Source organism: Trichoderma breve, chromosome 2, assembly GCF_028502605.1.
Source record: "Trichoderma breve strain T069 chromosome 2, whole genome shotgun sequence".
Taxonomy (NCBI): domain Eukaryota; kingdom Fungi; phylum Ascomycota; class Sordariomycetes; order Hypocreales; family Hypocreaceae; genus Trichoderma; species Trichoderma breve.
The window spans coordinates 1,121,000-1,144,956 of record NC_079233.1 but is presented as its reverse complement, the minus strand read 5'-3'; the positions used below and the strand labels follow the sequence as shown (position 1 = coordinate 1,144,956).

Genomic DNA, 23,957 nt, shown 5'->3' with positions numbered 1-23,957 from the left:
CGGCGCCTCTACGTATGCATCACCTTCGCATACCCCGTATATCCCAGTAAACATAACACATCATCCCAGGTATCATGTCTTTGCGTACACACGTACGCACGCACGCACACACACGCACTTTCTCTTAGACAAGCTCGAAAAAGAATGTTTGGTTTTCGGTTTTTGTTGGTTTTATTCTTCTTCTCATGAGTCCACGCACGCCAATGCGACGGCAGCTCCTGTCAATGAGCTCTCCTTGGCGGAAACAAGCTCAATGAACTTTGGCAGGCCGGATGCGTTGCCTTCCATCAACTCATTGATGTATCGTTGGCAACTAGCCAAGTAGCCGGGGTAGTGCTCAATGACACTGCCATTGAACGCAACGGTAGTCTTTTCCATCTTGATGTCGTCTTCAACCTTGGATCGAAGGGGGGAGGATTCAGAAAGGGTTGACAGAAACTTTTCATCACCTTCCAGGCGAATATCCCAGAGGGCGTAGACAGCGGAGGCAATCAATGCGCTTGAACGCACAGAAACGAATGATGCAATGGCCTTGATGGCGCTCATGTCAACAACGCTGGGAGTGTGAGTTGAAGGGTACTTTTCAGTAAAGATGCTGATGGCCTGTGATAGGTCCGTAGTGGTGTCACTAGATGGGCAAACATGTTAGTTTTGCTACAGGCTGACAAATCATCAATCCAACGCAAAGGCGACTTACCCCTCTATTAAGGAGATGACTTCGGTGCCGAGAGAATAAAGCTCAGTCAAAGCAGGCGGGACGATACCGCCCAGAAGACCAGTCGTCTGAATGGCCTCCACCAAGGCCAACCGGACAATCTCGCCAAGGTACATGCCGCTAGTCATGTACTCCAAGGGCTGAAAGTCGGGTCTGGGGTGCTCCTTGAGAAGCTGCTTGTCCCATCGAGTCAGGGGCAAGATCTTGGATCCAAACATGCCGAGCTCTGTGTTGACGATGACGTGAGACGCTTCATCGAACCAGCCGGCTGGCCGCTCGCCGAATTTCACTCGGCCAATAGCTGAGACGGGCAGATAGGCAGCGATGTTGACACCGGTACCCAAGATGAGGCCAAATCGTGTCGACGAGTGAGAGTACGCTCGTGACAGCAAGCAGGCACTTGAGTCGTTCAGAATGGTCTTGAGCTCGACGTGAAGATTTTGGTTCTTGCAGGCAGTCTTGACGATGTCTCCTAGATCTTGTCCAACGAGGCCAATATCGGCCAAAAAGCCTTTACCCATCGCTGCAAGTCTGCCACCACCAAGCGAAGTTTGGCTTTTTGAAAATGTCAGTTTTAGGCACAAATCGATCCAAAAAGGGAACAAAAGGACTCACTCGATGGGGAAACTCCACGCCAAAGAAAGAGGCAGGGGATCCTCGGCGCTGTGTTGTCTGTTGAGCGTGCCTTGGATCGTTTCGGTAATACGCGCAGCCATCCACTCGAAAAAGGCTATTCCCTCCAGATCCTTGACCTCCTTGGTGATTTTGTAGTTTTGGATGCTCACAATCTCAGTAGCGCTTCCAGATTCTGTCCCACGTCCTCGCAGTTCCACCAAGGCAACTCTTAGTGTCGATCCTCCCACGTCCAAGGCCAAGTATTGTCCACGTTCGGAACCTGATGGTAGTTGGTGGCTGTATGAAGGAAGCATGCACTGCAAATCCGCGTTGAGCCCCTCCAGGATCTGCTTCTTCAAGTTCATCGAAATCTCCTGCAGGCCATCACCGCTGATGGGACCGACCAGTGCGGCCTCGGCATCCTTTAGGAACTGCTGGAGAGTCTTCTTCTGACCGTCTGTTTCCTTGCTCTTCTTATTGCTCGATAACCAAAAGGACAAGATGGCCTGTATCAGGGACTTGCCTCGAAGCAAGCTTTTGACGACGGCGGCCATGAATGCTTTCCGGAACTGTGACATTGCTGAAAGATATTAAGGACCTAGCGTGAATGGGCAAGGCAAAGGAGAAAAGAGGCGAAAGGAACAAGATAGTCGGATGAGGTTAGGGCGAGATGAGGCTGATATAAGAAAGTATGGAGACTGTAGGGCATCAAGGATGTGGTATAAGCAAAAGGTCACCAGCCAGAAAGTAACGAGGGTGATGGTGGAGGTGTGATCGCGGCAAAAGAAGCGCCGAACAATCGAGAGGTACAAAGCCGGTCCGTACTCTGCCACGCCAACAAGGGGGGAAAGCGACGTCGCCCGTATCTTTGCTTGGTAAATGCAAGACAAGGCGTCCAAACACGAGGTCAGGCTTGGGACCCGATCGACAGGCACGACTCGGAGGCGCGGGACTGATGGATCTGTAGCAGCAGCGGCAACAGCAACAACAACAGAAGGCTGTGGACCAACAGAAGGCGGCGAGGGAGAGAACTACTAGGTAGTAGAAGAAGCGATGGAAGGGGAAGTGGAATGGAACCTGCCCCGTGCTGATGCAATCTCGGGCAACGGCCACCTCACAGCTGGCAATGGGGAGAAGAAAGAGGGTCGAGAGAGGGTCGCATGGGGAAAAAAGAGATGCGGTCGTCCAGCCAGGTCGAGGGTTGGGCACGGAGTAGTCCGTATAGGTGGTAGGTCTCCCTTGAGTTGTCGGATGGATATGCGGAGGGCCGGCGAATGGCAGCGTCCGGATGGCCACAACAAGGTGAGCGACAGAAAGGTAACCAGCTAACGGGCCTTGCCAATCCAATGTAATGTAATGTACAGGTATGGTGGCAGGTCAGTCAGCAGAAGGCGTGTGCCTCGAAAGGTTACAGGGCATGCCCCGTGCTTGCGCGACGACAAGGCGATCTTGAGCTAGATGGAGCTTTTCTCGTATGCAGACTGCCGAGAGCTTGTTCGCCGGACCAGACAATGGAAGCCAAAATAACGTCGCACGGCACGGTGGAGCCGATCAATGGCTGGCTTCAGTGGACACGCACTGGCAGAAGATCAGGTACTTGTACAAGTAGTCGTAGCTGTACAGTACAGACAGTTCTCGTATGCTGCGAAAGGGCGAGCAAAGGGGGAGAAAGTCAATGGGCGGGATGGGGGTCACATCGGGGCTTTCTGTCTGGAAGCAATAATTATCGCAGGGCACGCGCTCACTCGCAAGACAGCAGCAATACGAAGCAAGTCAACAGTCCAGTGGCGCGTGTACTCCATACTTGCCCGTATTTGGCACAGCAGCGCATGCGACAATGGAGACGGCCCAAAGGGAAAGGGACGTTCGACGAGATCAACCTTGGTAAAAGGAGGGCTTCTGGGTGCGGGCGACGCTTCCATTCCAGGGGGCCGGCCAAGGGGGGAGCCGTTAGCGGGTGGAGAGCAAGAGGGAGTGGCGCTGCATGGGATGGGCAAGGCAAGGTGAGGCAGGCAAGACAAAGAGGCAACGCAAAAGGATAGTGTACTCGTAGACTGTTGGCAGTCGAGTCGAGCAGAAAGTGAAAGAGGTTTGTGGTGTTGTAACGTTGCGGTGGAGTGTTGGTAGCGTGGAGGTTTTGACGGCGACTAGGCGCGGGATGGACAGGGGGGGCTGGCCCAGCTGGCCGGGAAATTTTGCCATTGGGTCCGGCGATTTGGAGGCGTGCTGATGGCCTGAAATTGCAGAGATGCAACGGCGCGGAGCAAAGTACGGAGTACAGGTACAGGTACAGGGAACCTGCGAAATTGATACACATATTGGCGGCTCAGCGGAAGTGTCCATGTACATGGTGCAACTCAACTGAAGAATCAATCAATCAATCAGCCCAATCAATCAGCCAGTCAGCTTAATCAATCAATGTTGATCACCTAGTCAAATTGGATCCAATGCAATCAATGTGAGCTGCGGGCCATCAATCCATTAATCCATTAGTGGCGGGTACAGCCCACCAGCCACAGCTCCGCACAGCCTGCAATCGAAGCCATGATCCACCGCATCCATTTCATGTCATTTTCAACCTTACTTGTTCCATTTCAATCAATAGTGATTTCCGGGCCTGTCAGTCTCCCAAGAGCCGCCCCATCGTCCTGTTACGGGGGCAATTCGTTCGATAGTACGGAGTACATGCAGCCATAAAAATCTCCCTGTGGCGCAGAACGCCCCAGCCGCCAATAGAACTCAAGGTGTGCACCCCCATGTCTCTCCAATTCAATCGTCTCCAACATTGCTCCAACTCACTCAGCGCTGCCTATGTCTCTCTCCCTCGCTGCCATTTGCCCCCATTTAGGGGTCCTTCTTTGGGGGCGCTCCGTCTGCCAAGAAGCTACATAGCTACGATGCTCTCTGGTACTGTTACTGTTACTGTTGGTTCCGGTGAGCTCAGCTTCGTCGAGGACCTGGGCAGAGCTAGAGGTGTGCGTATGCATTCTCGTGGGGTGAGCTTTGCGGCCGGCGATAAGATTGATGGGAACATGAAAGCTACTATGCTGTACTCGTACATTGAACAAGGAGTGCCTGTAGGCATGCGTCCATCCATGCACCCTCGTGACCGCAAGGTTGTCCCTTATGCGTCCAGCAAGAGAAAGTGGTAATCGCATATAGCACAAACGCTAAGCCTCGATCTCGAAACACTCGTCCTCCCAATCCCAACTTTAATCCTGCCTCGGCTGCAGTCGCCTTCCTATATCGTCCTCGCAGGGCCAAGCCAGCCCTGGGTACTGGGTTAATGCAGAGATTGTAGATAGCGAGCTGCACCTGATAGGATAATTTGATATCAGGTGCAACCTCATCTAACGGCCGTGGTTGAACTTGTAGCATTTCGACATTAGATCGCCCGGATAAGCATGTGCATCACCTTTCCTCCTACTAGATTAGTATGCATTCCGGACGGAGCAGCGTAGCATCGGCGGTATCTTGTATCCGAAGCCATCTGTGCATTCATAAGATCGTCTAACCCTCGTCCATGGAAGCGCTTACTCGAGCCGTAATGCCTGAACGAAACATGACGCTCTTTTTGCCTGTGCAAACGCGAGTAATATTGCAAGCCAGTCTCGGCTAACAACAAGTCACCAGCTGAGAAGGCATCTGACTCTGGCATGGCATGGATCTGGAACCCGGCCAGCGTCGCAAAGAGATGCATACAAATCTCGATGGTACTACCTGCACCGTGCTTCGTATAACGAAAAGCCACTTCGCCAAACTTCCTGTGTTACGGTGCCCGTTGCGGATATCAATGTTGCCTCGATGTCTCGGCGTGGATACATGACAGCATCAGGACGATGAGACGAGATGACATGAGACAATACTCGCATCACGATGGAGTAAGAGTTTGCAAACAGGAGACGAGTCGCACGACGGCCTGGGGTCACAGTCGTGAATGAGTGGCCAGTGTTGAATCTCGACATGCCAGGGGGTTGTTGATTGGGCTTAGCATCTCTGGGAACGTTGAAGCCACGAGACGGCCAGCAGCAACATTGAACAAGGCGGCATCGAACATCGTTTAGCAGGCAACATACACGGCCCCGCTCATAACTGGCCGAAGGAGACTCTTCTTCACCTGATTCGATCCATCGTGAACAACTAAACCTCAAACGTTGTACTCCTGTGCTGCTGTTATGGATAGGCAGGTAGTCAGTCAATCCTCTGTCACGTACCACCGATCCGGCAGTTGCCACTATTGATGAGACCTTTGAGCGATGGGAAAATCCACCGGCCGGAGTAATGAGACATGGAACGGCTCTGCTCCATCTACCACTATTAGTCTACAAGGGGAGCTGTTTTAGATGATCAAAATGTCGAGTCGGGCGAGCCTCATGATTGGCTGCCCTAGCGGCAAACGGGCGCGAGCTGGATTGCCCGTTATAGACGTCACGAAAAAAGGGTTGCCCCGTTTGCAATGCCGCGATGCAACAACTCGCATTGGAGGCACTATCGCTGTGTTGTGGTCCTAGCGATGGTTACGGTATAGTATCGAATACGGAGCACGGCAAAGCAACTGGATATACCGGGCGGCCGTAAGGAAACTCGAACGGAGCCGGGCTGTCTTAGACAAAAGAAGAATTGAAACCCTCCCCACCACCAACGTCCATCAGTTACGGGGACCCAAAGTGGCGCGCAACCGATGGAAGCATGCAGTGACGTTCCATCGAACCAATTTTTTTTTTTTCTCGCACACCCAAACCGAACATCATTCAATCGCCGGCCCACTAACATTCCCAGCGCCGCTCACATGGCACCTCCAAAGCGTGCTAGTTTGCCGCTGCGACTTTCGATGTTAGTGCAGTACAAGCCCGTCACCTCGAGTGGCAGAAACACGCCCCCAGACGCTCTTCCCGCAGTCTCCGTTCCAGTCGTTGGGCTGTAACTCTGCTGTATTTGCCCATGTGTCGCCAATGGCCGTTACCCATAGGTACCCAGCGATGACTTACTTTTGTGTCAAGTGTGTCGTTAAGCGCTCTTCCGATTCAGGAACCTGGGGCGGCTTTTGGCAGAGTTGCATGTCGCTCACTTTGAAGGGCCGCCCCTCCTCCCCTCCATACAAACTGGGCTCTCTTAAGCCATGGGAGCCGTAGTCCTGCCCTCCCTCTTTTCTTTAGAAAAAGTTTCTTCTTTTCTTCCTCTCTAATCTAAACGAGTCCAAGCATCTTCTTATCCTCTTCCTGATACTCGGCCCCAAGAGCAGCTTCAAATCTCCTCTTACTCCGACTTCCCCGGAGAGCCTGTATATCCATTCTCCCCCTCATAACACTCACACATCTTTTATCTCTCTCCCCCCACACTAGTCCTCTTCCCTTCTTCCAGTCAAACACCATGCGTTTGATTATTCGTGACGATGCCAACGGCGCCAGCGCCTATGTCGCAAACTACATCATCGACCGTATCAACACCTTCCACCCCACTGCCGAGAATCCCTTTGTCCTCGGCCTGCCCACTGGCTCCAGCCCTCTAGGCGTGTACAAGATCTTGGTTGAGAAGTACAAGGCCGGCCTGGTAAGCAACATGCAGCATCTCAAGCTTCTTGAACCCCAAGTAGCTAAAATAAATGAATCATGCTAGGTCTCATTTGAAAATGTCATCACCTTCAACATGGATGAGTACGTGGGCATCCCCCGCGACCACTCCGAGTCTTACCACACCTTTATGTGGAAGAACTTCTTCTCCCATGTAAACATCCACCCCTCCAACGTCCACATTCTCAACGGCAACGCACCGAGCCTGGAAGCCGAGTGCGTCGCCTACGAGGATGCTATTAAGAGAGCTGGCGGCATTGACCTGTTCCTCGCCGGTATTGGTGAGGACGGCCACATTGCCTTCAACGAGCCTGGCTCCAGCTTGGCCAGTCGTACCCGTGTCAAGACTCTGGCCTATGACACCATCCTGGCCAACTCCCGCTTCTTTGACAACGACATCAGCAAGGTGCCCCGCATGGCCTTGACCGTCGGTGTTCAGACCGTCCTCGAGGCCCGCGAGGTTGTCGTCATCATCCTGGGCCAGCGCAAGTCGCTTGCTCTGCAGAAGTGCATTGAGGAGGGTGTTAACCACATGTGGACCCTGTCCAGCTTGCAGCTTCACCCTCACCCCATGATTGTGGTTGATGAGGATGCCACTGCCGAGCTCAAGGTCAAGACTGTCAAGGTAAGAAGTTCTCTCGTCTCATCTTGTATCTACAAACATAGGCTGACTCAAGGATTGTATAGTACTTCAAGAGCATTGAAAAGGTGGCCATGGACGCCGGGTTCGAGCAGATCCTGCCGTCCAAGGTCCGCACTGGCAATGGTCCCATCCCCCAGACCAAGGTGGAAGAGGTCTCCTCCCCTACCATCCACGCTCCTCAGCCTACCACCTCCCGTCTTCTCCGGGCCACTCCGGCCACTGAGTACCCCATCCGCTCCGTGTCGCCGGACCTGGTCCCGGACCGCATGGCCTCCCGCATCCCTGAGCCCCACCTCACCGACAGGCTGACCCCTAACCCTGAGCAGCAGGCTGTTCAGCAGAATGCCATTACTGCTTAGACGGCAAAAAAGGAACACGAAATCATGGAGTTTTAGAATTGGTTGGCTCTCGCTTTATTATTCTCTCGTTATTCACACGTAGGATCTTGGACGCTTTTGGGTTTTTGAATAGGAGCCTTGGAATGATGTATATATATACCACAACACAGAAATACAAAAAAGGGTTAGTAAAAAGATTAAAACATACCAAAAGACTCATCAGGCATTGACAGTTGACTATCTGTCAACGGATTATCCTTCCATCATGTTACCTTGTGCTTTTCTTCTGTAAGCGTGTGTTAAGATGTGTTAAGACAATTATCGTCATTGAGCTCTAGGGTGGCACGCATCACGCACGCATGCTCAACATCAAGTCTGACAGCCGAGACATGCACGTCATACATGATCGTGTACTCAAACCAATGGTACTTCCAAGGTACTTTCAATCAAATCCAATCCGAATCAAAGCCCGTCGTCGTCGTTTGATAACCAAAAAAAGACAGCGGTTAAAAGGCAATCAAAGTGCCCCGTTTAGGCAAATCCAGTCTAGACACAGACACCCCCCCTCCCATCACCAATAGTCCCAAAACTAGCTGAAGCCGATTTCCCATCGCTGGGAAAAGATGACATTCCCGCCCCCCCCTTGGTATCCTCTTTTTTTCTACTGTACCGTCCAGGCTACGCTTGGGATTCCGATTTGCTGGTTTTTCTTGGGTATGTTATTTGGGGGGACAGCAGGGGTGTTCCCGAAAGTTTGGGGGAAGGGGACATGGAGGGATGAGTTAATACAAGCTTATTTTGTGTGGCCGATGGGACTACTGTTGGTGAAAGAGGGAGAGCTGGCGATGGGATGGGGATGGGATGTGTGCTTGGGGACCCCCATTTTACGGTGTTTACTTGGGATGATGCGTGGGGGACCATTGGGGAGGCTTTGTCTTATTCGGGATGCGTGGGGAGGGATGTGATTTGAGGTCTTGTTGATTGCTGGCAGGTTTTAAGATTGTTTTGTATGCTGTTGCGTTTTTCAGACTTGGTTTCTTCTTGTTTCATTTTGCATCGTGGGGATGGTATTGCAGAGCTTCTTTGATCCACGTGGGCTGGTTTGGAATACGAAATGCGTAACGTGGATTGCTAGGATTTCGTTTGCCTGTGGATTGTTGCCTTTCCCCTTTTCTTCTCGGAGCCTTTGGTCAAGATGACGCTCGTTGCCAATGATGGCTTTCTCTTCTTTACAGTCCGAGAAGGGGAGTTCCAGCTGTCATCACTCGAATGGATATCCAAATGTCGTGATTTACCCTGAATCTGTCTTCTTCTCTTTTTTGCATCAAAAGCCTGGAACAGTCTCCTCCGAGTGATGTCTCATAAGAACTGCTACGTTACTTGCCCATTCCTCTCTCATCCCATCTCATTCATTAATTCTTCATCAGATGTCCTATTTTCTGTTTCTCATAGCTAATAGAATTTACATTTAAAGCTCGGCATACGTACATAACCGGACCGAAACTGGCACACGTATGATGCGAAATGTGGATACTCTGCCTATGCTTGCCGTCCATCCGAAGCGAGATGATGATCACACTATTTGGCGACTGAATACAACTGCAACTTGAACCACTCGATGAGAAACAAACTCCAAAAAAAAAAAAAAAAAGAGTTTTCTTATTGTCTCTCTGGAGATGAACCTTGAAAAATCTGTCGATACGACTCTAGCATCTGACAATTGCAACTTAGGTGGCACTGCTAGAGTAGCATCCAACGAGCCGGAAACGCGTCCACAAAGGTGGTAAGGTAAGCATCATCTGCAATACAACGATACAAGGCATATCACGCTCGCTGTGCCGTATATCGGCCGAGACAATAACAACCTGAACGATTGAAGCCTAAACGAGTGCTACGCTGCCATCGAGCAATTCGCCTACATACATCATGCCATACCATCTCCCGATTTCGAATTTATACTATCACCTGAAAGGAAAAAAAACTTACCACGGGACAAAAAGTAAAAAAGTGTCCGATGCAATGCACGCCCGAGATGCTGCCAGCTAAAAGCGGGAACCTTAGGGGTCCTAGACATGGGAATTAAGAAAGAGAGAGAAAAAATTGGATCGACGGCTACGTTTCATCGCATGTGAGCGTGCTTGTACGCGATTCATGTTTTATTTTCGTATTTTCCTTCTTTTTCCCTTGCTTCTGAATCTTGTTCTTTTCATTTCACTTCTGGTGTGATCGCTGCGTTAATGGTGTGATCAAGAAATTTGTTGTCACTTGATCTAAAGCCTCCTCATCCGGAACTCCCTTTGCTTTACCATTTCTTTCTATTTCCTCATGCTTAATAAGGGCTACCTACCTACATACTCGGATATATGTGATCGAGGATCACGCAAAATTCATCTTTGGGTAATTCATCAAGACGATATCAATCCCCCTGATGATTCCATGAAGAATTGAACACGCCAAATCTTCAAAAAGCGGTTACAGATGTTCTTGAAGCGAGACGGACTAACTCGACTACCCAGATATAACAAACAGGCACATCATATCTCTTTTATGGACCACCAAGAAATCGACACCGTAATGTTTAACGAATGATTTACATTTTTTTTTCTCTTGGTCCTTGCACTCATACTATCCACCCCCCCTACGATTCGAATAAAAGAAAAATACCAACGGGGATAAAAAAACGAAAGAAAACAAAAAACACAAGAACCAGAAAGAGCCCCTGGGTATATATATCCCTGCTGTGTCCCAGTCATGTCGTCGCATAATGAAAAATAGCCCGCGACTTTAAAAACAAAAAAATATCCCTTGAATACACGGGCTCCCCAACGACAAGGTAGGAAGAAAGATTCTGCACTATGATACAATGAAATGCTGCGATCCGTCGGGATGGAGCCTTCGTGATTTCGTTAAAAACATGTCCCCGTTGCAAAATTCGCCGTAAATGGTAGCACTGCGTTCTGGCGAGTGCGATATGACACCGGGCATCGATCTCTAATCGGCGGTGAAGTAGCGCTTGACCTTTCGGCCTATCTGCTGAGCCTTGAATTCTGGCGGCGCAATGGTGTGGTGGACTATGTGCGGCCTATATACAGCATCGACTGGTGGCATCCTACAATTATAGAGTTAGTCTCCTGATTCCAAAATCGTAAAATGGCAATGTTTGTAGTTGTCTCATCTTACCAGTCATCAACACTAAGAGGAAAGTATTCGTAGAGAGGATCTGCTTCCTCAGCCGGGCTGTTGCTGGCGTTTTGGCCATTCGCTGGGTAGGCTTTGGATAGCTGTGGGCTCTGCAGCTCAGCACTTGATCTGTTGGGGCTCTTTTCGTCCTCTGATAGTGAAAGGGTGATGGGGACCGTGGGATTGGGCGGCCGTGAGAAGGAATTTCGATGGTTCGGTGGAGGGCCTTTGCCCGTGGGGTTTTCTGTCGTCCATGCCGGGACCGGTGGAAGCGAGACTGTAGGAGATAGAGCCATGCGCTTCGCTGGGTGCGGACTCTGGCTGGGCTGTGGTGCAGCCTGAGGAGTAGTCCATTCATTTCCATTCGACTGGGCATGTCATGTTAGTATCCTGATGCTGAAAATAGAACCCCATGTATGAACAGCACACCTCCAGCCAGGGCCAGGGGCGTGCTGAGGGAACTGCCACTTACAGATGGGTATCTTGGCAGGGAAGCCAGCAAATTGTCTCTCTCCGCCTTGGGAGTGGGATTGTCCGTGCTGTTTGTGTTTCTCCTCTCTAGCTTCTTGTCACTGGTGAGGTGCACGTCCTTTCTACTGTCAAAGTTCCGCGGGCTTCGCCCTCGAACAATGACCGGGCCGGATTGAACCTCGGCGATTTTGATAATCTCTCCCGACTTCGTCTTGCCCAGCAAATTGATCTGGACTACATAATGCTGCTGCAATCCCTTCCGCCGGCCGTTGTTAGCGGTGGCGTGCTTGAACTGCAGTCTCTTCCAGGAGACGGGCAGAGAGACTCTGTTGGCATCAATCTCTCGGCCAATGCTTAGATCAAGAGTCAAATTGGGAGGAGCGGACGCGATCTTGGCCTCTTCTAATTGAGGATTTGCGCCTTTCCACGGTATTGTGATGATTTCAGCGGCTTTCCCCTCAATCGATTCTAAGCCCGTGATGGACGCATATAGCTCCGTAATGGCTGTCTGGCGCCCCTGCTCATCTATAACGTTGTTCACGGCTCGAGGCAAGGTAATTTGCCCTGAGCATTGCCACAGGTTCCGACGATAGCACGTCAACTCCAGCGGACGGCCTGTATTCTCCCCGCCAAACACATCCTCGGCAACGAAGAACATGCCGTATAGCTCCGCCGTCATGTTCAGATCGGCAAACGCTCCCGCCTCATCCACTATGGTCGCATGCATGATCGGGTCAGAGAAGCCCAGAAGCTTGTTGTCCAGCTCCTGGGGAGATGCCTCGTCATTCGCGGCATCCTGGTTGGTGATGGGCTCGAACGGGCGAGACGAATAAGAAAAGGGATCTTCAAAGGTGGTGACGAAGTTGTCGAACTCGTACGAAGGCGTAAACGGTAGAGGTGCCAGCGCGCTGCCGTCGCTACATGCGTTGCTGAGAGTCAGTGGCAAAATTCAAGGGGGAGGGGGGAAATGGGCTTAGGTGAGAACGGCTTGTAGAGCGGTTCCCGGCTACGCCCAAGGAAAAATGACAGCTAAAAGGGTTCAACGTACAGTAGAGACTCGTGAAAGTTAAGTTCGGGATCAAAGGAATCCATTCCCATGGGCGGAGGCGGACCGTGATTCATCCCCATCGCATCGTTGGGCGCCGTAGGGGCAGCAGGCATGGCCGGCATGGAGTTGAAGGCAGCCATGGCATCATCCAGCCCAGCACCTACGCATCGAGTCGCAGAGCCGCTGGGAGGGTAGCGAGACAGAGACAAAAAGCAAAAGGCACAGGAGGAAGAGGATGCGAGGAGAAGAAAGGTGAGCAAAGGTCGAGGTCGAGGGTTTTCCGGTTCGCAGCAGCGATGATGACGCCGGTTCGCAGCAGGTTCTGGAGAAGCAGTGCAAATGAAGATGGGGAGACGATGGAGTTTCCAGGCACGGGACAGCAGCGATAGGACCGAACCGGACGTTGCTTCGGGGGGGTCCCAGAGCCTTGCGTCCGCTGGAGGCGCTGAGGCGCAACCACTACAAGTACAGGACAGTACCGTACAGTACAAGGTAACCCGCACTTGTACCGCGCTGGGCTGGGGGGGTCGCTTTTGGCTTTGGCTCAGGCTCTGGCTCTCGCTCGCGCGCAGGCATTCAAATGAAAATTCAAAATGCCCGCGGCCAGACTCTTTGACAACCGTCCATCGCCATTGGGCCGGCCCTGGGCAGTGGAGCGTGGAGCTGCACGCGGGCTGGCGTCTCGAGACCCTCCGAAGGACGCTCTAGAGCCAAGTGAGAAGCCGGGGACTTTGGGGTAAAACGCGTGCAGCGCCATGGTTCAGCGGGGCTGCCCGCTATGAGATGCCCCAAAGGCCACTAGAGCCGGTCGCACTGCAGGGACAAGTGAGGAGGTTGTCTTGTGTCCATCTTGAGGTTGCTCTTGGTGACATCCATCTGGAAGTGATTGCATTGCATCGAACGCTGGGAGCATCGTGGGGACCATGGCAGTTCCTGATGGCCAGTTTCTGGCTGGAACGTTCCGATCAATGGCATCAATCAAATCAGCCCTATCGCTGCTGCGTGATTTGACACTGTCACTCCGTCCGTTATCTCTCGATCAGCGCAGCTATCTCTGGCTCAGAGCTGTGCCGTATCCACTGCTATCTTTGCCTGCCGTCTGATTGTCGCTGTCAAAGCAGATAGGCACTTCCAGCTATCTTGAAGCTAAGGTGCTATCAGATATCTATCTCTTTAATAATTGAACCCACGTGCATTCTATCTCCTCCTATTCCATATCTGTTTGTCACCGTCAACTTGATTTTGTAAACCTCAATCTCCTCACCGAAACTCGACTCTCGAACGTGCGACATGTGCCCTCCAACCCCCCCCGACGCCTAAAGTACATGTACCCATGCCTTGCCACTTCGACTCCTGGAATCCGCTCAGCTCTTCTCATCAAAAGTCCGGGGTCGGTTGCAAAGACGGGACGCGCACTAGCCAGAACCTACGGTTGGTCGGCACTCGCCTCAGTCACTCCATGTCCGGTATCATCCATCGTCTGGCGCCATTTTCCCCATGGGCAGGCCCTGCCAAAGAGGAGGTGTCCGATGCTATTGATGCTTGGCCCGGACGTGCGTGTAGGTACTTTGTGCGATTTGTTTGCTAACAGAAACAACTGGCCTCCTCCACAAATGCCGCCAAGCGGTCATGAGCCAACTCGCGCAGCGTCACAGGATCGCACGTGCAATTTGCAATTTCCAGAGCTGTCAGAGACAAGCAGCAAGGATCCATCCGGCGGCATTGAAGCAGAAAGCTGACGGAGGGTCGGCTCGGTAATTTAAGCTCACTTGGCACGGAAAAGCTGTGCACATCGTATCATGGTTTGAAAACCCGACGAGTAATACCTGACGTGTCCATTCCCAGGCACGAGCACCCGAACGGGCCTCCTCCTTAAGTTTGCACAAAGCGGTGCTCCAATCGTATGCTCCAATCTCCAATCGCAGCTCAGACTTTCGCCCCCAGATCTTCTCATTTGTGTTTACTCATATCAAGGATATTTTAATGTTCTTTGCCTAACACGGATTTGCTAATGACGCCCTGCAATTTCCAAGAAAAACAGCCCCCAATCTATAGAAGTTATAAAAAAAAAACTTTGTCCCTTTTGGTTTTGGTTTTGGTGTTATGCTTATTGTTGTGTGTTAAATTCCTGCAGCTGTCAGATGCATTGACTCGTTCATTCATTCATCAGTCTTCCGTCGGCGTCAATCCGGTCAATGGATTGACAAAATTAGTATTCCATCAATTGACCTTCCTTTTCCCTCTACAAATTGTGGATAACGCGGTGAACTCTGGTGCCAAACTTCCACACTTCGTCCAATACCAGAGTGCTGGGCTGGCCGGGCGTCTTCGCCTCTGAAAAGATGACCAGGTCAGCGTCAGCACCAGCGTCAAGCGATCCTTTGACTCCCTGTAAGCCCAGCATGGCAGCGGGGGTCGCCGTCACAGCCTTGAGCGCGTGTGGAATTCCGGTGCCTGTCCACTGCAGGAAGTTGTTGACGCATTCGAGGAGGGTGATGGAACTGGGCGGGTTGATTCTAATGTTAGCATATCCTGCGGTGTACGTGCTGCGATAACTGCTGGGGGCGAAGAAGTGGCAAAAGAAAATAAGAGTGAGCTTACCTGCCGGCAATGGTGTCCGAGTTCTCCAGGAGCAGCTTGGATCCCACCTTGACGATATTACACGTCGTGTCACCGTTGGTCCACGGGTATGCGCCGTCAGGCAGTCCGACAAGGTGCATGGCGTCGGTGACGAGAATGAATCCGTCGGGATGTGAGTTGAAGGCGATCTTGATGGTGGTTGGGTGTAAGTGGATGCCGTCGGCGATGATGCCAAAATACGGCCGCGGCAGGCTCTCGGCGATACCTAGGACGCCGAAGATGCCTGGGTTTCGATGATGCAGAGGACGCATGGCGTTGAACAGGTGCGTAATCATTGTCGCGCCCTGGCCCACGGCCTTGGACGCCTCTTCGTACGTCGCCTCGGAGTGTCCCACCGAGTAGATGATGCCCTTTGCCGTGAGCTCCGGAATCAGCTTCATCATCTGGCCGCGCTCCGGCGCCGCCGTGATGTACTTGATGGGGATCTTTTCGCCCTCGGCGCGAGGCGTGAGATTGTGCTTGCCGTAGCACGCCTCGAGATCCTCGTACGTCTGCGCCTCTATCAACACGTCGACGTTGTGCACGCCATTCTTGGTCGGGCTGAGGAACGGCCCCTCGCAGTGAGCGCCGAGCGACTCGGCCCCATCTTCGGCCTCCTGCAAGTGCCCTGACGGTCCCAGGAACGGAAGAGCCTACATGAAAATGCCACCAGAGTCAGTTCATGCGCAAGCTAATAAATAACACAAGGTTGAGGTAAACCACCCCACCACAAATGAAAATGAGAATGAACATAATTATAGAACACAGGAATATATGCATGGTGACCCACCTTCTGGTATAGTTCTGGCCTCTGGCTGGTGATGGTGGGATTGTACGATGTGACGCCCGTCTGCACCAGCAACTTCTGCACCTCCTTGACCTTTTTGCCATACTGTGACATGTCATCGAGCAGCGTCGAGAAGTTGAAGCCGAACGCGCCGTTGAGCTGCACATCGATCATGCCCGGCGAGATGATGCGGCCGCCGAGGTCGATGGTCTGGTCGGGGAGGACGAGGTCGTCGAAAAAGGCAGCCTGACTGTTGACAACCTTGCCGGACAGCGAGCTGACCCAGAGATCCTCCTCGACCAGCTTATCGCCGCGCAGGAGGCGGCAGTTGGTGAACTTGGTCAAGCCATTTCTTGGCCGGAAGGGAGGGGACAGTGCTATGGGCATGTTTGCTCCGGCGCTCCCCTTTGTGAGCAAATGATTTTTTGTATAAGTCTTTTTGTTCTTTTATAGGATCTTCTGATGCTAGAGATGTTTTTTCTCGGGCTTCACGGAGGATGTGGTGGAAACAAAGATTCAAGAAAGAGCGCTCTGGGAGAAGAAAGACTCGGGCTGCTTGTCCCGGCACCGTTTGATACTGGCTCCATAGCAGAACAGGAAGCAGCTTCAACGCCCGAGAGCAAGGCCGGTACATGTATATACGGCATTTACAAACACCACACACCAGTTGAGAACCACACGCCTCACGCCTCACGCCTCACGCCTTTGGTCTCACTCCCTTGATCCGGCCGAGTAAGTACATAGAGTTCGAAACCTGAACGCCGATTAGCGTCCGATGGTAGCAAGCGCCTAGGTTATGGAGCAAGCAGCAGACTGAGAGAAAAAAAATCCTCGCCTATCCGTTGAAGTCACGGTGCCATGTGCCTTCGCGGTGGAGCTTGCCCGGCTGGAGTCTGGACGGGGGGCCCAGAGCTGCTGTTGCACGCAAGATCTGGTGAGTTATGGGAGTACATGGGCTGTACTTGGGCTATGACGTGCAGAAGAGAGATGGACTGGATTGTCTCAAAGTGAGTGGCGCTTTGATAGGGCGTGGTGCTAGGAAATGGGTTGAGAGCTATTTGGTTTTGACGTGTGTCTTTTGCCTTTCTCCCGAAGGCCGCTTATTACAGGCTGAATGCCTTCATTTTTTTAATCTCTAGATTCTGGATTCAAAAAAAAAGACTTGATGATTTACAGTGTCCTTGTAAAAAGCTCGAGTCCATTTTCTTCATTTATCGTGCATAACTAACGTCGTCGACATCCATTTTGGCTACGGCGAATTATTGCAGATGCTAGCACTCTAACAAGATGCCGTTGTATGCACATGTACCCAGTTCCGCTGCTACCTGAGGTGGCCCAACTTACAGTGGCTGCTGGAACGGGCACAAACGCAGTGCGGGTGGCGATCAAAAGCCTGGGCTGGCATGTAACGTTGACTTGCAATGCGCTAAAGGCAAAGGGCACGATACGATACTGCGGTACATGCGAATGTACTCAAACGGTACGGTGCGGCAACAGCCCACTTTGGGGAACACGCGCTGAAGCCAATCCTGGAGGAGCCGCTGGAACTGGAATCGGCCGCTGGAATCGGAGCACCGTTGATGAGCAGCGACTCCGCCGAGCCGCCAAGGCTTAGTTACCTGTAGTGCATGTAGTGAATTCTTCATTGAGGACGAGTTGAGGGCATCAGCTCAACACTTTGGCTTGTCTTGTACTACCGTCGAACTCGGTAACGCCACTACCTGTGTTGCCACTGTGTTCCCAAGACTGCAGACAGCCGTTTACCAATAGCAGACCCCCCGGTCTACTGACGACTAATCTTGATAGTCAAGTCTAGAGCCTTGAACTTCCGAATCCCGTGAGGCGCCCCCCGCCGAGTTTATCTCCTGATTAGCCGACATTAAGCCGGATTTCCAACCGCGGCGGCCTCATGTCATGAGCGATGCTCGAGACATGGGCCTTTCAGCTGAGACGTAGCGAATGCCCTTTGCGTGTTGTGTGATCCCCGTACGAGGATAGCCAGACAAGCCCACTCCCGGGCCGTCACTTGTCGTGAGACTCTCTCCAGTTAAGCTTCCTCGACTCGACTCGACTCGAACTCGCCTTGCGCCCACCAGCGCCGCCGGTGCTTCGCTTGCCATGTCCTGGAGGTGATTTTGATGACAGGCTCGCGTCTCATCCACAATGGCCAACTCCATCAGCGGCTCTTCTGCCGACAAGTTTGAGCTGGATCCGCTATGGCAGAATCTTGATTGGTACGTGGCTCTGCTGTTGATCTTTTGCGACTGTCCCTCTATCTATCCCTTCTACCGGCTTCAGTGATGCGATGCTGCTGCTGTAGCTGTCTATTTTGGCTGCTTAGAGTCTATACATGTTACTGGCTTGCTAGTTGCAATGACTATGATTGACATGGTTTACTTGATATAGGGCGATAGGGCAGATGCTGCTCATGGGCTGGGATGGCACCCAAGTTACGCCCCAAATCAGAAGCCTCATTGAGGACCACCATCTCGGCTCCATCATTCTGACGGCCAAGAACCTGAAATGTACGTGATTCCCCCTCCCTTCAACAACATATTATCCTCATGTGTTCTATGGGCCTGGTATTCTTAATACCCCTACTCGTATTCCTACTTGCGCACTTACATAGAGGTCTTGTGGTGGATCCGGGCATCTTGCTAACTGGCCAATTAGCGGCGCATCACACTGCAATGCTCGTTCAAGAGCTTCAGATGATTGCCAAGAACTCCGGTCACCCACAGCCGCTCCTCATTGCCGTAGATCAAGAAAATGGCGGCGTCAACAGTCTGTTCGACGAGGATTATGTCTGCCAGTTCCCCAGCGCCATGGCCATTGCGGCCACTGGCAGCCTTGAGTTGTCGTATGAAGTCAACAAGGCAACCGCCACCGAAATCGCAGCTTGTGGTGTCAACCTCATGCTGGGTCCGGTCTTGGACGTTCTTAACAATGCGCGCTATCAAGTTATTGGAGTGCGAGCCTCTGGCGATGACCCCCAAGAAGTATCTCAGTATGGACTGGCAGCTTTGAGTGGAATTCGTGACGCTGGCGTGGCCTCTTGTGGAAAACACTTCCCATCCTATGGAAACCTCGACTTTCTTGGCTCCAATCTTGACGTACCCATCATTACTCAGACGCTAGAAGAGCTGAGCCTCAGCGCTTTGGTGCCCTTTCGAAACGCCATCTCCTCTGGGAAGCTCGACGGCATGTTCATTGGCGGATGTGGCATCTCTAACCCCTCCATGAATGTCAGCCATGCCTGTCTGTCTGATCAGGTTGTCGACGACCTTCTCCGAAACGAACTCGGATTTAAAGGCGTTGCCATCTCAGAGTGCCTTGAGATGGAGGCACTAAGCCAAGATCTTGGAGTTCAGAACGGTGTTGTCATGGCTGTGGAGGCAGGATGCGATATCGTGCTGCTCTGCCGAGCCTACGACGTTCAGTTGGAAGCTATCAAAGGTCTCAAGCTGGGCTACGAGAACGGCATCATTACAAAGGAGAGGATATTTACCTCCCTGAGAAGAATTTTTCATCTAAAGTCGACCTGCACTTCCTGGGCAAAAGCACTAAACCCTCCCGGCATAAATCTACTTTCACAGATTCGCCCTTCTCATCTTGCCTTATCTCGGCGAGCTTATGATGATTCCATCACTATTGTACGGGATAAAGAGAAGCTGCTGCCCCTTTCTCTCTCAATGCATCCCGGCGAGGAGCTCCTCTTGCTGACCCCCTTGGTCAAGCCACTGCCGGCCTCCTCTTTGACTAAGAGCTTGCTCGAGTCAAAGAATGATGCCTCTATGATCCACACTATGCACGATAGATGGAGTCATCAAATTCGAGAAAGAAGCGCCATCATGAGCGGCGAAGGAGTTTTCCGAGAATTTGGCAAAACGCTTGCAAGGTATCGTAATGAGAAGCTTCTACACACAAGCTACACAGCCAACGGAGTCAGGCCAGGTAAGAAATATGCTGATGGCAGGAAGGATTTCCAAGGCATTCACTAACTCTATTCTGTAGTTCATGAAAACCTTATCAACAGGGCATCTTGCATCATCATTTTTACGGCAGATGCAAACCGAAATCTCTATCAGGCCGGATTTACCAAACATGTTGACATGATGTGCTCTATGCTTCGTAGCAGAGGGCAAAAGAAACAGCTCATTGTCGTTGCCGTGAGCTCTCCATACGACTTCGCCATGGATAAATCCATAGGTACTTACATTTGCACATACGACTTTACGGAGAATGCCATGGCTGCCCTCGTCCGAGCCCTGGTCGGAGACAGCAACCCGGTTGGCACCATGCCGGGAACCCTTCGAAAGAGCAAGAAAGTTCTCAAGTCTCGACAGCATTGGCTGGTGGAAGAGTTTGATAGCAATCGGGATCGAAAAGGCCTGAACGACCTTATCCGGGCGGTGCACAGGGCTAGCGACCAGGATTTCCGGTATCTGCAGACCACTACCTCAGATACCTTTGTCCTTGACAACCCGAACATAATAGAGACCCATTTCGTGGTGCGAAACAGTAGCACACAGGCCCTTTACGGCTTCGTTGCTACATATTTCATCCAAAATGTCGGCATCCTTGGAGCCCTCATTGTGGACCCAACCAAACGGAATCTGTCGATTGGACGATCTCTTCATCGCCGAGCACTGAGGAGCTTAACGCAGCAGAGAGGCATCAAGAAAGTACAGCTAGGATCAAGCTTTCCTGCTCTATTCCTCGGAATCCCTCTCGATATCGAAGTGACGACGACAAAGGAATGGTTCAGCAACAGTGGGTGGGACACTCAGTTCCCACGAAGACTCACAAACATGGTTATTCAAGATTTGAGTGCGTGGTATGCTCCCGAGGGACTTTCGCAAAGCATCCAGCGAGCCAACATTAGCTTTGACCTGATCTACGGCGTTGAAAGTGGAGACACGGTGATGCATCATGTACGAACCCACGCAAACCCGGAAGTTCTCGAGCTCTACCGAACCGCGTTGGAAGAGAGCAAGGCATGTGGCATTGTGCGAGCTAAAGATGCAGGAGGAAATCTGCTGGGAACCATCATCATTTGCAGGCCAAATAGCCCCCTCGCCAGATATGTCCCCCCGTTGGTGTCTCTCGGTCAAGACATTGGCGGTCTCTTGGCCCCAATTGTTCCTCCGGCTCCTCTTTCGACTTTGGTGCTGCAGGGCCTTGCTTTGATGGGCCTTCGACAGAACAAGGGCCACAAAGCAACCAAGTCGGTTTTAAGCTGGGTACGTTTCCCTCGATTCTTTTGACTTGTTTCTTTGAAATATTAACATGATGTAGGTTGTCGATGATGCTTTTGAGCCCCTGGTAGCCATGGGATTCGATATCTTGCAAACATTCGAGGAGATAACGAATTCCCCTGAAATGTAAGGACCACTACTGTGACTACTTAAATCGGGATGAGGGGACGCTAATCCATAAACAGGTTTCAAACTTGATGAAGATGGATATTATTTGCATTGAGCTATGTTCCTGCTGATACTTGCCTGGCATTGCTTTCCATGGGATATCCCCCATTACGGGCTATTTTACATTGACGTCTGCTTGTCTGTCTTGGTAACGGGTTTAAATCCGGGTTGTAGTTCCAAACATTAATTCGCCAGCTCATCTTTCGTTTTTTGGTTTATTCGCTGATTCATATTGGATACCTGAGGAGCAGCAAGACTTATGATTCTATGTATTTATTAGTTATGATCACTTTACATGTACTCTCACGCCTTTAGCTATTGGTTGATGTATACTAGGGCAAATTGAACGAAGAAAGTAGGATTATATCTTTCTCTTAACTTATTGCGATACGCTTGATCCATAACATGATATTAACATTCTGTTCCGTCATGATTTCCTTCTTGAACCCCTTATTTGCAAACACCCAAAAGCAGGCTCATGCAGTCTTCTCTTCCATCCCCTCGCGCAGAATGGCAACCTGCTTCTTGATCTCGACCCAGAGTGCCAGCTCATCCAGCTCCGGGCTCTCCTCCACCGGCCGATCAAGCACCTTGACCCACTCGTTGTCCGCCAAATCCATCGTCATAACCATGGCGTCGTCCTCCGCGTCGTTATCCTCGCCGTCGCCAGGCTGCTCATTGCGAGCAATGGCAAGCAGCGCGGCCACAAAAGCCTCCTGCATGTAAGCAAAACTAAAGTCGTTTGTGATTTCTGCAATGGCGGTGCAGAGCTTGTCGGGAAAGCTGATGGACTTGTTGTCGGCGAGCTTCTTCTGCCAGAACTGGCAGTAGGCGACGCGTTGGTCAAAGTCTGGGTCTGGGAAGAGGTATTTCCTGTCAAAGCGCGAAGGGCGTTTCTAAGATGGATGCGTTAGATACGATGAAATGATGCTGCGGCGTTTTAGGGGCGACTTACAGAGATGCCTGGATCTAATCGTTCGAGATGGTTGGTGCTTCCGATCATGAAGATACCGTCATTGCTCTTTAGACCATCTACTTCGTTTAGGAAATAGCTTCGAACGTCGTCGGTGACAATGGTGTCGAGGTCTTCAAAGACGAGATAGCAGGGTGCAAACTCCCTTGCCTTTGCAAAAACAAGGGCAATGCTTCTCTCTGGTCCCATGAACTGTGTTACAAATACTTTCATTAGCCAGGTTTCCATATGAAAGCGACTCGACTTTAACGGAGCAAGCATATAGGGCGACAACATACCGACTTCAGAGACCTCACATACAAGGTCGTCACGGGCTGCTTCAGATGGTAAAGCATATTCATGGTAGCCTTGATAGAAATCGTCTTGCCGTTTCCAGGCGGGCCGTAGTAAATGATGCCTCGCTTCCACGGCACCTTGAGCCGAGCATACGTAGCCCTCGACCGGAAGAAGGACATGTGGTCCTCGATGAGAGCCTTCTTCATGTCCTCGTCCAGAATGACATTCTCCCACGACGACTTCATCGCGCTCTGGTACAGCTCCGCGCTCTTGGACCAGTAGCCGCCGTCAAACACCCAAATCTCCTCGTGCAGCTCGCTGGTCCACCGCCCAGCAGCGAGAATCAGCTGCTCGGCCAGCTCCTCGCGCGTGGAGAGCACGAAGAAGTTTGTGAGTTGGGGATAGGCGCTGGTTCCGTCGCGGCCGCTGACGAGGTACACGATGAAGTCCTTGTCCTTCCATTGGAACAGGTACTTTTCGAACAAGACGTCCTTTGCAATGACGCCGAGGTCGCCATCCATGCGCCTCGAGGGCGGGACGTAGATTTTCCACGACAGCGAGGACGGGACGTGGGAGTCGTCGTCGCTGCCGACGGGCGTGAATGAGGCGTGGCCGCCCGATGCGTAGGCGAGCAGATTGCATGAGTCTGCCGGGGCGATGGAGACGGAGAGATTGGGATATTGTTGGCGTAGGGCCTTTGCGATGGCGGCGTCGGTGTTGACACGCTTGGCGCTTGTGTGGGAGAAGAATTGGCGGGTGGTTTCGTCGTGGCTCTCGTGGGCGTCCATAGACTCCAGAGGGTCTCGATTTCTACGTGCAGCGCTGTCCATGGTTTTTGGCTCGATTGATGAGATGATGATGTCTCTGTTTGGGTTGAAAAGTGTAGAGATGGCCAAGTCAGGAAGTCCGACGGTGAGAGGAGCGATGATGACATACGTTTGGTGCCAGACAAGGATTGATGCACCAGCCTCATTTGTTTACGTACCATCAAGGTGGTTGGGGAATACGAGTTGGTGCATGGTATTAGAAATCGCATCACAGACGACAACTGATAAAAGCATATCCGTGTTGATGCAGAATCAATCGCTCAATGTATTTAATACGGATTCAATTGGGATTGAGTTAGTAGTTCTACTACTGATGATGCACTTCTTGACATGTGAACACGCGGTGTAACAGCAGCACATGCATGTCTCACTCACACGCCCTATTATCTATACTCGTAACCAACAAATTCACATCTACTTCATCTAGCTACATTGTCTCTCACTAAAGCTTCTCTCCTATCCAATTCCA

At 51.6% G+C, this 23,957-nt stretch overlaps 6 protein-coding genes across 6 annotated transcripts; 2 read left to right on the top strand and 4 right to left on the bottom strand.

Moving 5' to 3' along the window:
- Window positions 1-183: 183 nt before the first annotated feature.
- On the bottom strand, window positions 184-1,908 carry T069G_02610 (hexokinase domain-containing protein; the record flags this gene model as incomplete). The annotated part of the gene is made up of 3 exons (XM_056169820.1): window positions 184-628; window positions 698-1,270; window positions 1,331-1,908. 3 exons carry the CDS (start codon window positions 1,906-1,908, stop codon window positions 184-186), a joined length of 1,596 nt encoding a protein of 531 aa, XP_056030712.1.
- Window positions 1,909-6,700: 4,792 nt separating this feature from the next.
- On the top strand, window positions 6,701-7,902 carry T069G_02609 (glucosamine-6-phosphate isomerases/6-phosphogluconolactonase domain-containing protein; the record flags this gene model as incomplete). The annotated part of the gene is made up of 3 exons (XM_056169819.1): window positions 6,701-6,880; window positions 6,947-7,525; window positions 7,588-7,902. 3 exons carry the CDS (start codon window positions 6,701-6,703, stop codon window positions 7,900-7,902), a joined length of 1,074 nt encoding a protein of 357 aa, XP_056030711.1.
- Window positions 7,903-10,872: 2,970 nt separating this feature from the next.
- Window positions 10,873-12,720, bottom strand: T069G_02608 (NDT80 / phoG like DNA-binding family domain-containing protein; the record flags this gene model as incomplete). The annotated part of the gene is made up of 4 exons (XM_056169818.1): window positions 10,873-10,990; window positions 11,062-11,429; window positions 11,534-12,449; window positions 12,581-12,720. 4 exons carry the CDS (start codon window positions 12,718-12,720, stop codon window positions 10,873-10,875), a joined length of 1,542 nt encoding a protein of 513 aa, XP_056030710.1.
- A 2,102-nt stretch (window positions 12,721-14,822) lies between these two features.
- T069G_02607 (amidohydrolase family domain-containing protein) lies at window positions 14,823-16,373 on the bottom strand (the record flags this gene model as incomplete). The annotated part of the gene is made up of 3 exons (XM_056169817.1): window positions 14,823-15,081; window positions 15,182-15,852; window positions 15,990-16,373. The coding sequence occupies 3 exons, from the start codon at window positions 16,371-16,373 to the stop codon at window positions 14,823-14,825; spliced, it is 1,314 nt and encodes a 437-aa protein (XP_056030709.1).
- A 1,776-nt stretch (window positions 16,374-18,149) lies between these two features.
- Window positions 18,150-21,374, top strand: T069G_02606 (uncharacterized protein; the record flags this gene model as incomplete). Its single annotated transcript, XM_056169816.1, has 6 exons — window positions 18,150-18,220; window positions 18,393-18,511; window positions 18,660-19,639; window positions 19,724-19,940; window positions 20,001-21,229; window positions 21,285-21,374. The coding sequence occupies 6 exons, from the start codon at window positions 18,150-18,152 to the stop codon at window positions 21,372-21,374; spliced, it is 2,706 nt and encodes a 901-aa protein (XP_056030708.1).
- A 514-nt stretch (window positions 21,375-21,888) lies between these two features.
- Window positions 21,889-23,491, bottom strand: T069G_02605 (ATPase family associated with various cellular activities (AAA) domain-containing protein; the record flags this gene model as incomplete). Its single annotated transcript, XM_056169815.1, has 3 exons — window positions 21,889-22,308; window positions 22,368-22,577; window positions 22,664-23,491. The coding sequence occupies 3 exons, from the start codon at window positions 23,489-23,491 to the stop codon at window positions 21,889-21,891; spliced, it is 1,458 nt and encodes a 485-aa protein (XP_056030707.1).
- Window positions 23,492-23,957: the final 466 nt, after the last annotated feature.